At 40.0% G+C, this 12,666-nt stretch overlaps 1 protein-coding gene across 2 annotated transcripts in view; it reads left to right on the forward strand.

Moving 5' to 3' along the window:
• chl1b (cell adhesion molecule L1-like b) overlaps positions 1-12,666 on the forward strand; it is a 945,006-nt gene that overhangs the window by 450,191 nt on the left and 482,149 nt on the right. For both annotated transcript variants that reach the window (XM_063067891.1, XM_063067890.1), the window contains one exon: positions 864-1,030. In XM_063067891.1, the coding sequence (XP_062923961.1) occupies positions 864-1,030 (167 nt within the window). The remainder of the gene's footprint in view (positions 1-863; positions 1,031-12,666) is intronic.

Consider the following 12,666-nt stretch of genomic DNA (forward strand, 5'->3'; position numbering starts at 1 on the left):
TTTACAATTCTGCTATCAATGGAAGCAGGGAATCTAGCCAGGTGATTCCCTGACCATGCAAAATGCATCATCATCAGTGTTTTCCAACGAACACCAATATTAGTGTGGTTGAGAAAGGCCTTGTCCATCTGGTCTTTCAGGTATGATCAGCATATCTACCATACCGCATGTTCATGTCATGATGGCTACACTGCAATTCACTTCCTTAGTGACTGAGACTTTGACAGGAAGGTGTGGGATAAGATGCAACATAGGTCTTTGTTGAGATTTTGATCCAAGCAGCTGGATAACAGAAGGTTCTGTGCAATAGAGTCAGTTGCTATGGAAACACGTCTGACTAATGTTATCTGCTGCTGGAATGCCTTCAAACATAGTGAAAGACATCCTCTAATCTGCCAAGAACTCACTGACCTTCCAGATCATGTCCATGATCAAGTGCTGAGAATTGGCTTGGTCTAAGGTCCAGTAGCCATATCACATCAGTTTTAGGACTGTCCTGCCAAATCAGTGTTAGAATCCCATTAGATATTGCTTTAAGTTTATAATAAGGATTAGTTTCGATCAAAAAATAATTCCACTTTAAAATATAGCCCCTGAAATATTTTAGTCAGCACCAGAATTCGAGGTGAGCGGTCCTGGGTTCCAATCCAATTGGTTCCTTGAACGTTTTCCATCTGTTCTGGGCTGAGCATTGAGCTAGCAACACGGCTTTGTAAAGAAAAAAAAACACAGACAAAATCCTAAAGGAACGGCAAGGTTGCTCCCAATGTGCCACAAGGCGTGGAGAGGAGAAATATTGTTTTGTTATGGTTATACTGTTTGTTCATTTTAAATTAATATGGCTTTTCCACTGTTTTTCCTAGGTTGAAGGAAGACATGGAAACAGAAATTGAGGGCCCTAATTACTTTAAGCATACAAATGGTACTTTAGAAATAAAGGATGTTCAGAGGGAAGATGCTGGATTCTATACCTGTTGGGCAAGTAATGTATTAGGAAATGACACCACTACCTGCATGTTAGAAGTCAGGGGTAAGTTAATTAAATCTATTTAGCTGTGGTTTTTTAAAATATCTGATTTATAAAATTGCAAATTTATACCTAAAGTACTTTAAAATATAGTGGAATAATTTTAATTTATCTTCTCTTTATGAATATTAAAAGAATAATAGGACTTTGCATAGGGATTAATTCTAATTCAGTGATAATAATAGATTATTTTTCACCTCAATTTAAGTATGTTCTCTTGTGACCTGTCACTACACTGCAATTGACTCTACCCTCAATTTACAAGCCTTTTTAACTATGACAAATGATGCTTAGTGTTAGCAATAAATGGCAATTTAAGTCCCAGCTTGTTATGTGAACAAAAATCACAATCAGCACTACCTACAATTATCCTTGAGTGAATATGAAGTGGAGAGTGGTTGTGGGAAAGAGGTGGCGAGAGAGAGGATGGAGAGGGGTGGGGGGGAAGGCAAAATCCATAGTAGAATTAATATGAGACGAATGTTGGTTTGTATATATGTGTATATATCAATTGCTCGGTTAGTACCCTGAAAAGCTGCATTACATATTGTTTATTATCCCATTTTAAAGTTTTGTTAATAAAATAATATTTCAGTTATTTGCATTAGTGGTTTGTAAGTGTTCAGATATTTTTGACTGAAATTAATGAGCTCTGAGTCTCAAACAGAGTTTTCACATCAATGGTAATGGGGCTAAAACCGTTTTAATTTGCACCTTTTGGTTTAATTAATTTAAATATTTATTAGAATGTAACCACTTCATGAATTGGATGTTTTAATAAGCAATGTATAAGATTATCAATAATAGCAGTCATTGATATATTTAAAAAAAAAACCCTGCAACTTCCAACTTCAGTGTTTGGTACCCATTTACATTTGTAATCCAACTTTGCCGTGTTGTGCAAGTACATTCATTTTGTGGCTCGGTGTTGGTAAGACTTTCTAACGGTGAATCAAAAAATAGATGTGATTGCATTTTTTGTTGGGCTCAGCAACAATGATATTCCGCAAAATGCAATTGTGATGACAAAATTATTTGCAAATATTGTCCATACTGTGTGAAGCCAACAGCATATCTGTACATGTACGGTTAATGATGGAAATCTGCTAATTGGTGTTAGTGATATTGTGCTCACAGCAGGGTGCACTTTTATAGCATTCAAAGATGTTACTAATACAGAATTAGTTATTTAATAAAAACTTAATCTAAATGTTCACGATGAAAGAGATTGAAATGTTACATCTTGTTGAATGACTTATAATTTCACAATAATATATTGAGCAACATCATGATCTTCAAAAAAAATTCTGTGCAGTATGTCAACTGCTCAATTTCTAGATTTAAAAAATCCATTTATTTTTAAAATAGTTATTTGTTCATGTATATTCATTATTCTCTGGCCTCTAAGTCCCACATAAATGGTTCGATCTTTATTTTGTTCTCTGAGAAGTGGCAGTAGTACTTTATAACCATGTGGTTATCTAGTTGTAAGAATTGTTCAGACTGATTGGATTGCAGCCTGCTCTATGACTTGACAGTTTGACTCATAATCCATGTGATCTTGCACTTTATTGTTTATCTGCACTGCAATTTCCCTGTAACTGTTATATTTTATTCTACATTGTTATCGTTCTACTTTGTTCTACCTCAATGCATTGTGCAATGATCTGATCTGTATGAACAGTATGCAAGACTAGCTTTTCACTGTACCTCGGTACATGTGATAATAACAAACCAATTCCCTTTCTAATTCCAATATATCTCAGTATCACAGGTCCCAACAGAATGTGCCAGATTGCAGCTCACGTCAGAAATGGCCTATCATTTCAAGAGTGAGCAAGAGAAAATCTGCAGATGCTCAAAATCCAAGCAACATGCACAAAGTGCTGGAGGAACTCAGCAGGCCAGGCAGCATCTATGGAAAAGAATACAGTTGACGTTTTGGGCCAGGTCTCAGCACAAAATGTTGACCGTTCTTTTTTCCATAGATGCTGCCTGGCCTGCAGAGTTCATCCAGCATTTCATGTGTGTGTTGCTATCATTTCAAAAGATTCTGCAAACATTTTGTGGGCTACTTCCTTTGATTGGAACGTCCATCTGAAAGTCTAGGCTGAGTGATACATATTGAATGCGAGTTGTTCAAAGTTGTTTTTTTGTGAGAAGTTCACACTGAAGCACAATGCTGTTAATCTCGTCTGTTTATAGTTGACACACTAACTCTGTTAAGCATTCTGTACCTAAGCAAATCAGTGTTTCAATGTATTGGAAATTTTCCTTATTACATCTGTTTGCCTTAGTGACTTTCTACTGGTAACGATTTCCACATTCAAACCATTTGAAAGATGCTTCTTTTAATTTCCCCTTCCTCGCTGCATTTGTAAGATGTATTTATCCTGTATTTCTGGTCCTTGGTTATATTCAAGGTTACCTTATCATACATCCCGCCCTGCAAAAACTCATAACACGCTGGAGGAACTCAGCAGATCCGGCAGCATCCGTGGAAAAGGAGCCCTTTTTCACGGATGCTGCCCGACCTGCTGAGTTCCTCCAGCATGTTGTGAGTGTTGCTTTGACCCCAGCATCTGCAGATTATTTTGTGCTGCAAAATCTCATTTCAGGGAGGTAGCAACATAAATTTGTGGGAGACTCCGGAACTTCTGGGAGAGGTGGGATGTCTGCAATAGAGTAGCTCCTTAGCAGCGAGCCAGCTAGTTTAAATAACGATAGCAATGCCAATGAACGAATGACACCTGTCAAACTCACCTCAACATGTCTTTTACAGACTTAACCCACCATGGGCAATAGAAAAGTCACTGTTGCAAACAGTGCAGGGAGCAACACTGTCATTATTTTTGACCCCTATTAGGCAGGGGTACACTTTAGTGTAGTCTGGGGTGATGTACGTTTTATTTTTTTTTTGGAACGCTCTCCCATGACGCACGCGCTCTCTCTCTAGTGGTTGCTCTCGTGTGCGTTCTTTCATGCGCGTTCTCTCTCTCGTGCGCGCTCTCTCCCTCTCTCTTAAGTGCTCTCTCCCTCTCTCTTGCGCTCTGTCTCGTTCTCGCGCATGCTCTCTCTCGCTCTCGCGCCCACTTCTCTCTCGTGCACTTGCTCTCAAAAAAAAGATTTCTGGGACATTGTATATAATTTGCGGGCATCAGGGAGCCACTATTAATATGCGGGAGACTCCCGGAACTTCCGGGAGAGGTGGGATATCTGCCTTATAAAACTCATTCATGAGTTTAGAAGAACTTGAATCAGTCATTGCCAAGAATTTTCTCATGAAGAATAGAGAACAGACTTATTCAGCTTTTCCTGTTAGCTGGAATCTCTCTAGCCTTTTTGTGCATTCTTCACTGCTTCACCTTGTACAATGGAGACCAGGTAGTGTTCAGTTCATCAACTGTGGCTTCACTACCACTTTGTACATTCAACCTCCTTCCTTTTGTTTCTATACACCTTGACATATACCCCAATACACTGCTTCTTAAACTACTAATAACAAATGGCTTGCTACTTGTATTGAAAAATTTCTTTGCTTTGCTTCCCCAGTCAGTTTTTATTTCACTTTCTTCCTTATCACAATACCCCTGTTTGAGTATTAATTTACAATTTACCTGCCCTGTCTGTGAGTTTTCTAATACCTCCTTGGGTAATGCTCCATTCTCTCCCACTAATTTGGGAATAAATGTATTTTTTTAATATTCAGTTACTTGCTAGTATATCCAAATCATAATCCACATTATGAATAAAAGTGATTCTGGCATCAGCCTCCATGGAATACTTACCATATCATTGAGTAACTACTTGAATATTACTTACTGCTTGTTATTCTTAGGCCAACTTGCTTTCTATTTAGCTGTACCCCGACTGACAATGCCCGAAACTAGGGGCCTTCAGGTAAGCTGGCATGCTACCTTTTAACCGGAATGAATTCAAAGTTCTGACCTTGATGAGTCTTAAAGCAGGGATTCCCAACCTTTTTTATGTCATGGACTCCTACCATTAACCAAGGGACAGTGGACCTCAGGTTGGAGACGCCTGCTCTAAACCCTCTGGATCCAGGTGGCGATTTGGCATCAGGTGGTGCAGTGAAGTGTCTCTGCCCCTTGACAGAAGACAAAGTTGTGGGTACAGCTTGGCAGGCTGAGAAGTTTTAAAGAAAGTCTCTGAGAGTTTTGTAAACAGCGTCCTTGTCCTAATTGGCAAAGGTTTTAAGCTATGGATTGGGCAAATGGCGATTCTGTGTTATGATCAGGTTAACTGGAAGCTTTGCTGCTAGTGAGCGGAGATGACTTCAGCACAAGGTTGTAGCTGCAACACCAGCAGATTTAGTAGAGGTAACAGTGATAAGAAGGTTTATTATTGCTGTTCACTGGCCATGGGAGATGGTATTGTGCTGCTGATGACAAAGGGTGACAAGTGTCATAGAAATTCAATGGTGGAGGGTGCTTGTGTGGATGATAAGAAAGATGGAGATGGTGTTGTGGGGAGGGGTGTTTGCTGGTGGTCCAGTAGTCAGATGAGTATGAGGATTGGTTTGAACTTGCATGCTTAATTTTTTGGGGTCTGTTCCTCTGCACTTGGTTTGTTCAGTTTTAAGGTCATTGGCAAAAGAACAATAAGTGAGAGCACATACTTATTTTGGCACAGCAGACTATGATATTCCAGACTCTGTAAAGTGAAGCAGGTTCAGTAATGTCTTTCAAAAAGGAATTGTATAAATACTTGAAAAAGAGAAGGTTTTCAGGGTTATAGTGTCAGAGTAGTTGAATAGACTATTCAGATAGTTCTTTCACAGTGAACGACCACACTTAAAATCAGCTGACTGGCCTTTCATGCTCTTTAATTTTATATTTCCAGAAAATTTAATCCCAATTCATTACCTGCATTTTCCCTGTATTTAAATTACCATGTACAATGTTAATGATCCATAAGAGTTTACCTCAGCACTCAAAAGCAAATTGGAAGAGAAATTTTTAGTTTGAAAATTAATGTTTTGAATATGCAGACGCTGCACTTTATAGCTAATGTTTCTGCATTAACCCCTATTAAACTCTAGTCTGTACTTTAGTACACGACACACTGTAATTAGGCAGTAGTACTATTGGACTGGATCTCAGATTATAACCACATGCAATTGTTGTATAATATTTCAGCATAAGTGTACCTTTTCTTGGATGTAATTTCAGATTATGGAAGTGGCATTTCTAGTCATAGCTATCTTTTTCAGAAGAAAACTGTCTGCTTTTCCAGCTTTTATATTTTAATATTTGATGACACATTATAATTTGACCTTTAAAGCCATTTAAAATCATATACTGGCAGTAATAGGACAGTAATTATCAATGTCTCTGTGTTTAGAATATAGATTAATAAGTTTTACTTAGATTAAAAATTATGCAAATTTTACTTCCCCGTGAGGATTTGATGGAGATAATAATGTGACGAATCAAGAATTGTATTATATTGTTTCTATTTTTGAAAGAATTTTAGCAACAAATTACATCATTGCTTTAGACCTTGATCTAGATGTGGTTAGAAAAAACACAAATGATGTGCTACAATATTGCATGCTGCAGAAAATCCTGAGAAGTTCTACAGCTATTTTCCATATGTTTCCCTACAACAGTACAAAGATTTTTTTTTCTGAGGCAACAGTGGGAAATGGGAGAAGGTAGAGAATGAGATTCAAAGTTAAACAAAATTAGATTTTCCAAGAGGTGCATCAGAATCTCGGTGTACTCCTGGCATGATGTTGGCAAAGGAAATGTACAGCCTTTCTGTTGTTCACGAGATAAAATGCTGAATCTTTAATGCAAGCCTGCAGGTGGTGCTGTCGTATTAAATAGATCAGATAAACTCAAAAGCACTATCAGCTGGAAGTTAGTGGCCAAAAGCAGGAGTGAAAGTAGGTAGTCCAGGAGAGGGCCTCACTTTCCTGCAGAGATGCACACTACTTGACAGGATGCTGGATTGTGCAGGAACTCCACACAAGGTCTGGGTGTTGGTGAAGGGTGTCTAGATCAACCTGTGGGATGCAGATGTTCCTGACGAATCAGCACATGGACAAATAAATGTCAGTCTCTTCTCCTGAGCCATCATCACATCTCTGAGCAATCTTTTCCAGTCCTTCAAAACTAACTTCAGGACCAGCTGTCTGTATTGATCTCTGTTGCCGCAAGAGATTTGCTGGCTGAAAATATTTTTCTCAATGTCCACATGAAAATATTATATCCTCGCTAACTAGCCAGTGAGTGCCCAAAATGAAGAGAGTGCATCCAGCCTGTCAAGTCTTTATGATGGGAGCGAGAAGCTGAGGAGCATACAGCATCCCAGACAACTCAAGTGCCACCTGCACCACCAGTCACAGAATTTATGGGTCCCACATATGCCTACACTACTGAAGCAAGTCACTCTCGCTTCAGAGTGTCTTCCTAAGAAGAAGTAGCTTTATTGCCCTGAGAAGGTGCTGCCTTTAAATTGCTGAAGTCCTTTGTCAGAATTGGAGGTCATGGAAAAGGAAAATGCAAGTATACATAAATTCTGCCTTGCCCCAATTTGCCTCCATTTTAGAGACAAGTATATGCTCTTTACCAGGAGAAAGATAAATATTACTTTAATTTCCTATGATGTTGGCACCAGGCTATAGCAAATATGTCCTGATATGGGGTGCAATAGTATAGTCAAATTGTCCTCAGACTCTCCAACAATGCTCCAGAGAATTTGCTTTTCCCCTCTTATGTGAGCCGGGTGCATGACTGCCCATAGATAGACTTCAATAAAGGTTTACAGTCCCCAAGATTAGATGAGAAAAGGTAAGCTCATTTGTTTGCCTTCTCAATTCTTTGCAAAACAGCATAAATACTCATTGCCATTGCACACTACATTTAAGAATAACAAGGGTTGTAATGTGGATGAGAACACCACCTTCTCTGGGATTCCCATCAAGCTGCATGCCATCAAAACTTGAAAATATTTCTGCATCTCCTGTCAAGGCCAAATAAATACTGGTCTTGCCAGCAATGCTCAGATCTTGAAAAATGATAGAACAAAAATGACTGGCAAAAATAAGAGTTCAGGCAACACAAGGGAAAATAAAAACACTTTCAAAGAGTGATTAATCATCACCTGAAATTCAGTGCCTGACAAGTTGGTATGGGGAAAACCAATTGTTCCTTTCATAAAAGAACTCATTAGATATTTGAAAGTTGAATAAATGCTGCACTGCACAGCAAGGAAAGTAAAATGGCATATGATTGATGCAAATGATTTTGCAGAGAGCTTGTATAAGTTGAACATGCTGAATGGTCTCTGTGCTGCAACAATTCTATGCTTCCCTAATTGCACCAAGGATGATGATAGAAAAAAAATCAGTAATGCTTTGGGTGACAAATGCCCCTTGTTATTAGCCAATGCAAAATTTTTTGATGAATGATCTGCAATGTTAAATTAGGTAACCAAGATAGCTCAAAGCAGACGTTGTTCAGAGACCTTTTAAGTTCTTATACAGTATTTTTAGGCCAGTGATTAAATTGCTTGGCCAACATTTGGTTCATCTTTGTTTTCATTGACTGAAAGTCTGTCTAATCCTGCGACCAGACATTGTCCTAGTGTCTGAGTGTATAAAGCAAGTGGTGCTGCTGGAGCTGACAGTCCCATGGGAAGATAGCTTGGAGGAGGCCTTTGAAAGGAAGCTCTCCAAGTACGCAGGACTGGTCAGCAACTGTCAGCAGGCTGGATGGAGAGCGAGGTGTCTCCCAGTGGAGGTTGGTTTTAGGGGCTTCGTAGCCCGTTCTTTAGTTAGAGCCTTCAGCATTTTGGGCATTGAGGGAGAGAGGAAGAGCAGAGCCATCCGCAGTACCACCGATGTGGCAGAGAGGGCCTCAAGATGGCTGTGGCTCAAAAGAGGGGAGCCATGGAGTCATAAGTAGCTAGCCATCTGGACACAAGCTGGGGTCTGATCAGCCCTGGCTGGGTCACCTGGAGGAGGTTGTATGATGTTGAAAGACCTGAAACACCGGATGATTCCAGGAACATCACTGAAGATGTGTCCAGAAGCATCAATAGATGTATGTACACAGATCACCATAGTGAACATCACAAAGAATCGTGTCTGTTTTCCCCAACAATTAACACTTGAGGAGGATTACTGACTGGACAGATTCAATACAATTATATTCAAGGATCCAGTTATTTTATAGTTTAATTTTTGTTGCTGAAGTCCTCCGGCTTGACAACAGTGGCATTCTTTAGCCGGGGATTTATTGTTGCAGGCCCATTCTTTTAGAAGCGCGAAAGATGAAAGTCAGATTTAACCCATCTTGCCAGTCATTAAGATTGATTTCTAATCCTATGCTTTGTTTCATTATCCAGTGCACAATACCACAATGAAGCTTAATTTGTGTCAGACAATTGCAATGACCAAAATTATTTCTATCTGCAACTTCTTATTGTGCTTCCTACTTAAATTGAGAAAGAAACTCTGAATATATATTTCACTTTTCTGACAAAAAAAAGTTTTCAGCCATTTTCATGTAGTTGGCTCTATGGAGTATAATTATACCAGAACAGTTGGGCTCATTAAAAATAGATGATACATTAAAGCAGAATTCTGCTTACCATGAAAGAGAACTTTAGTGTTGGATAACATGAGGAGATTGATTGCAGTTATATTCACATTATTTTTGTTCAATTATACGGTTTTCATTCACATGGGACACCCTGTGCATTTATTATAATGTAGAGTGGGCAACTAGGATGGATTGTGATAGGTGGAATCTGTTTTTGTTCAACTCCTCTGTGTTTTCTCTTCCATCACCCACACTGACTATTCCAGAGTGTGGAGCATTTAAGCACAATGCTAATTGAGCTTGTAGAAATCAGATTTTAGTATAAGTGGATGAACTACCTTTTAGCACTGGAGATTTTTCTTACTGCTACAGTAAATTAAACTAAATGAAACCTTAACAATAATCATTTTGCTGAATTGAGTAAAATTTTATGTCAAGGCTAGAATAATAAAAGCAGCAAGCAATCTCAAAGAAGGCATGCCAGTAGCTCTACTTCATTAAGAGTTTGAGGAGATTTGGTATGTCACCAAAGACACTTACAAATCTCTACAGATGCACAGTGAAAAACATTCTGACTGGTTGCATCAGAATTGTTTTGATCATCACTGATAGATTATGAAATCTGTTGTTTTGTGGCAGCAGTACAGTGCAAGGTTTAAAAATCACTAATTTACAAAAAAAAGCACAAAAGTGGAACAGCAAGATGGTGATCACAGTCTGTTCAGAAATCTGATGGGAGAGAGGAAGAAGCTGTTCCTGAAACATTAAATATGGTTTGGCAAGCTCTTGTAGCTCCACACCAATGGTACTAATCAGAAAAGGACATGTTCTGGATAGTGAGGGTCCTTAGTGATGAATGGCACCTTTTTTTGAGGCACTGGCATTTGAGTATGTCCTCGATAATGGGGAGGGTTGCACCCTGATGGATATGGCTAAGTCTACATCCCTCTGGAATCTCTTTCAATCCTGTATATTCGAGGCTCTGTACCATTCAGTGGTGCAACCAGTCAGAATGGAGTCTACCATATACCTATAGAAATTTGCTGGAGTCTTTGGTGAAATACCAAATCTCTTCAAACTCCTGATGAAGTAAACCTTCTTCCTGATTGCATCAATATGTTGAGGCCCAGGAAATTGAAGCTGCTTCCCCTTTCCACCCCCGACCCCTCAATGAGGACTCATATGTGATGTCCCAACTTCCACTTCCTGAACCCAACAAACAATGACTCTGAGCATTTTACAATCCACTCCTTTATCTTGGTGTCATTAAGTGCAAGGTTGTTGTGACACCACTCAACCAGCCAATCCAATATGCCTCCTCATCATTATCTGAGATTCTACCAAACACAGTGGTACCATTGGTGAATTAATAAATGGCTAACTATAGATGGCTGTGCATTTTTTGAACTGTCATGAGTGAGAAGAACTCTAGACTTAGCATGCATCTTTGAGGTGTAATTGTACTGATTGTCATTGAGGAGGAGATATTATTACTGATTAGGAGTTCGAGGAGATTTGGTATGTCACCAAAAAGAAACTTGTAGACCTCCACAGATGCACAGTGAAGAACATCCTGATGGTTGCATTGCGAATGTCTTGATTATCACTGATATATTGTGAAATCTCTGGTTTTGTGGCAGCAGTACCCATATAGGACTATAGGGAACCCTAGGTATGGTGGTAACTTCTACTTTGAAAAAGGTACACTCGACAACTTCATGCCCAAAGAAACAACTTTATCTCCAATGTCAAAACCGTTATGTATATACAAAGGCTTTCACAACCTGTACAACATGGCAGGAACACTATATACAAAGCACACTGGAAGTAAAAAAGAACGGAAGTAAAAACCTCCATTATCCTAATTAGTATTAACTTACTTTTAATAATGCTCACATTACAGCATTTCTCCCCCTTTAAAATCCAACATTCCCCAAGTGCAAAAACTAGGAAATAAAAACAGTGGTGTTATTAACTTGCGTACCCCTGAAAACTTATACTACTATCTCAGCAACAGTTTATCATAGAAAACATCTGGAAAACATGACAGATTCAACATTCACTCTAACAACAACAAAAAAAGAACTGTCCCATCAAAGATTCAGCCTCTCAGGAGGTTTACGAGTGCGCTGTGATCTACACACTACCCCCAGGCACCGCTGGTGAGGGTGTTTTGGGTGGATCTGGTTTTGGGGGCATGAGAGGGGTCTGTGTGTCTGTGTGAGGGGATCCCACCCCTCTGCCAGCATCTCTCCCTCTGGCAAAGTCACTGGTGGACATGCTTCCACCGTAGTCTGTCTCGCTTTTGCCTTCATGTCCGGGCGCAGCAGGTCCAATCTTGACTTGAGCCTACGCCCCATCAGCATCTCTGCTGGAGTGCGGGCAGTCGTAGTCTGTGGCGTGAGGCAGTACTTAAAACGGAAACATGAAAGCTGAATGCTAAGAGAGTCCCCATCATCTGTTCAGGCCTTCCTTCACTGTCTGAACAGCCCGCTCAGCCAAACCATTGGAGGCTGGTTGGAAAGGGGCCATCCGAATGTGATGAATGCCATTCTGCTGCATGAACGCACTGAACAGTTCACTGGTGAACGTCGGGCCATTATCAGTGACCAGAGTGTCAGGCAACCCGTGGACTACAAACACTTTCCTGAGTTTGTCTATGGTTGAGGGGGCTGTGATGTTGCTCATGATGTGAGCTTCGATCCATTCAGAATGCGCATCTACCATTACAAGAAACATCTGCCCCATAAAAGGGCCAGCAAAGTCCAAATGTAGCCTACACCAGGGGTGGTCTGGCCACTCCCATGGGTGCAAAGGAGTTGGTGGTGGCATATATTGATTAGTCTGACATTGCGTGCATGATTTTACCTTGCTCTCCAGATCCTGATCCATTCTTGGCCACCAAACGTAGGATCTAGCAAGGCTTTTCATTCCAGACATTCCTGGGTGAGCCTCATGAATTTCCTCCACAATCTGTGAATGGCCAGGGGGAGGCACAATGACCCCGCCCCCCCCAGAAAATGCAGCCATTCTGCAGACTGAGTTCTGTCTTGCGTTTGCCATAAG

This window comes from Mobula hypostoma, chromosome 15 (assembly GCF_963921235.1).
Source record: "Mobula hypostoma chromosome 15, sMobHyp1.1, whole genome shotgun sequence".
NCBI lineage: Eukaryota > Metazoa > Chordata > Chondrichthyes > Myliobatiformes > Myliobatidae > Mobula > Mobula hypostoma.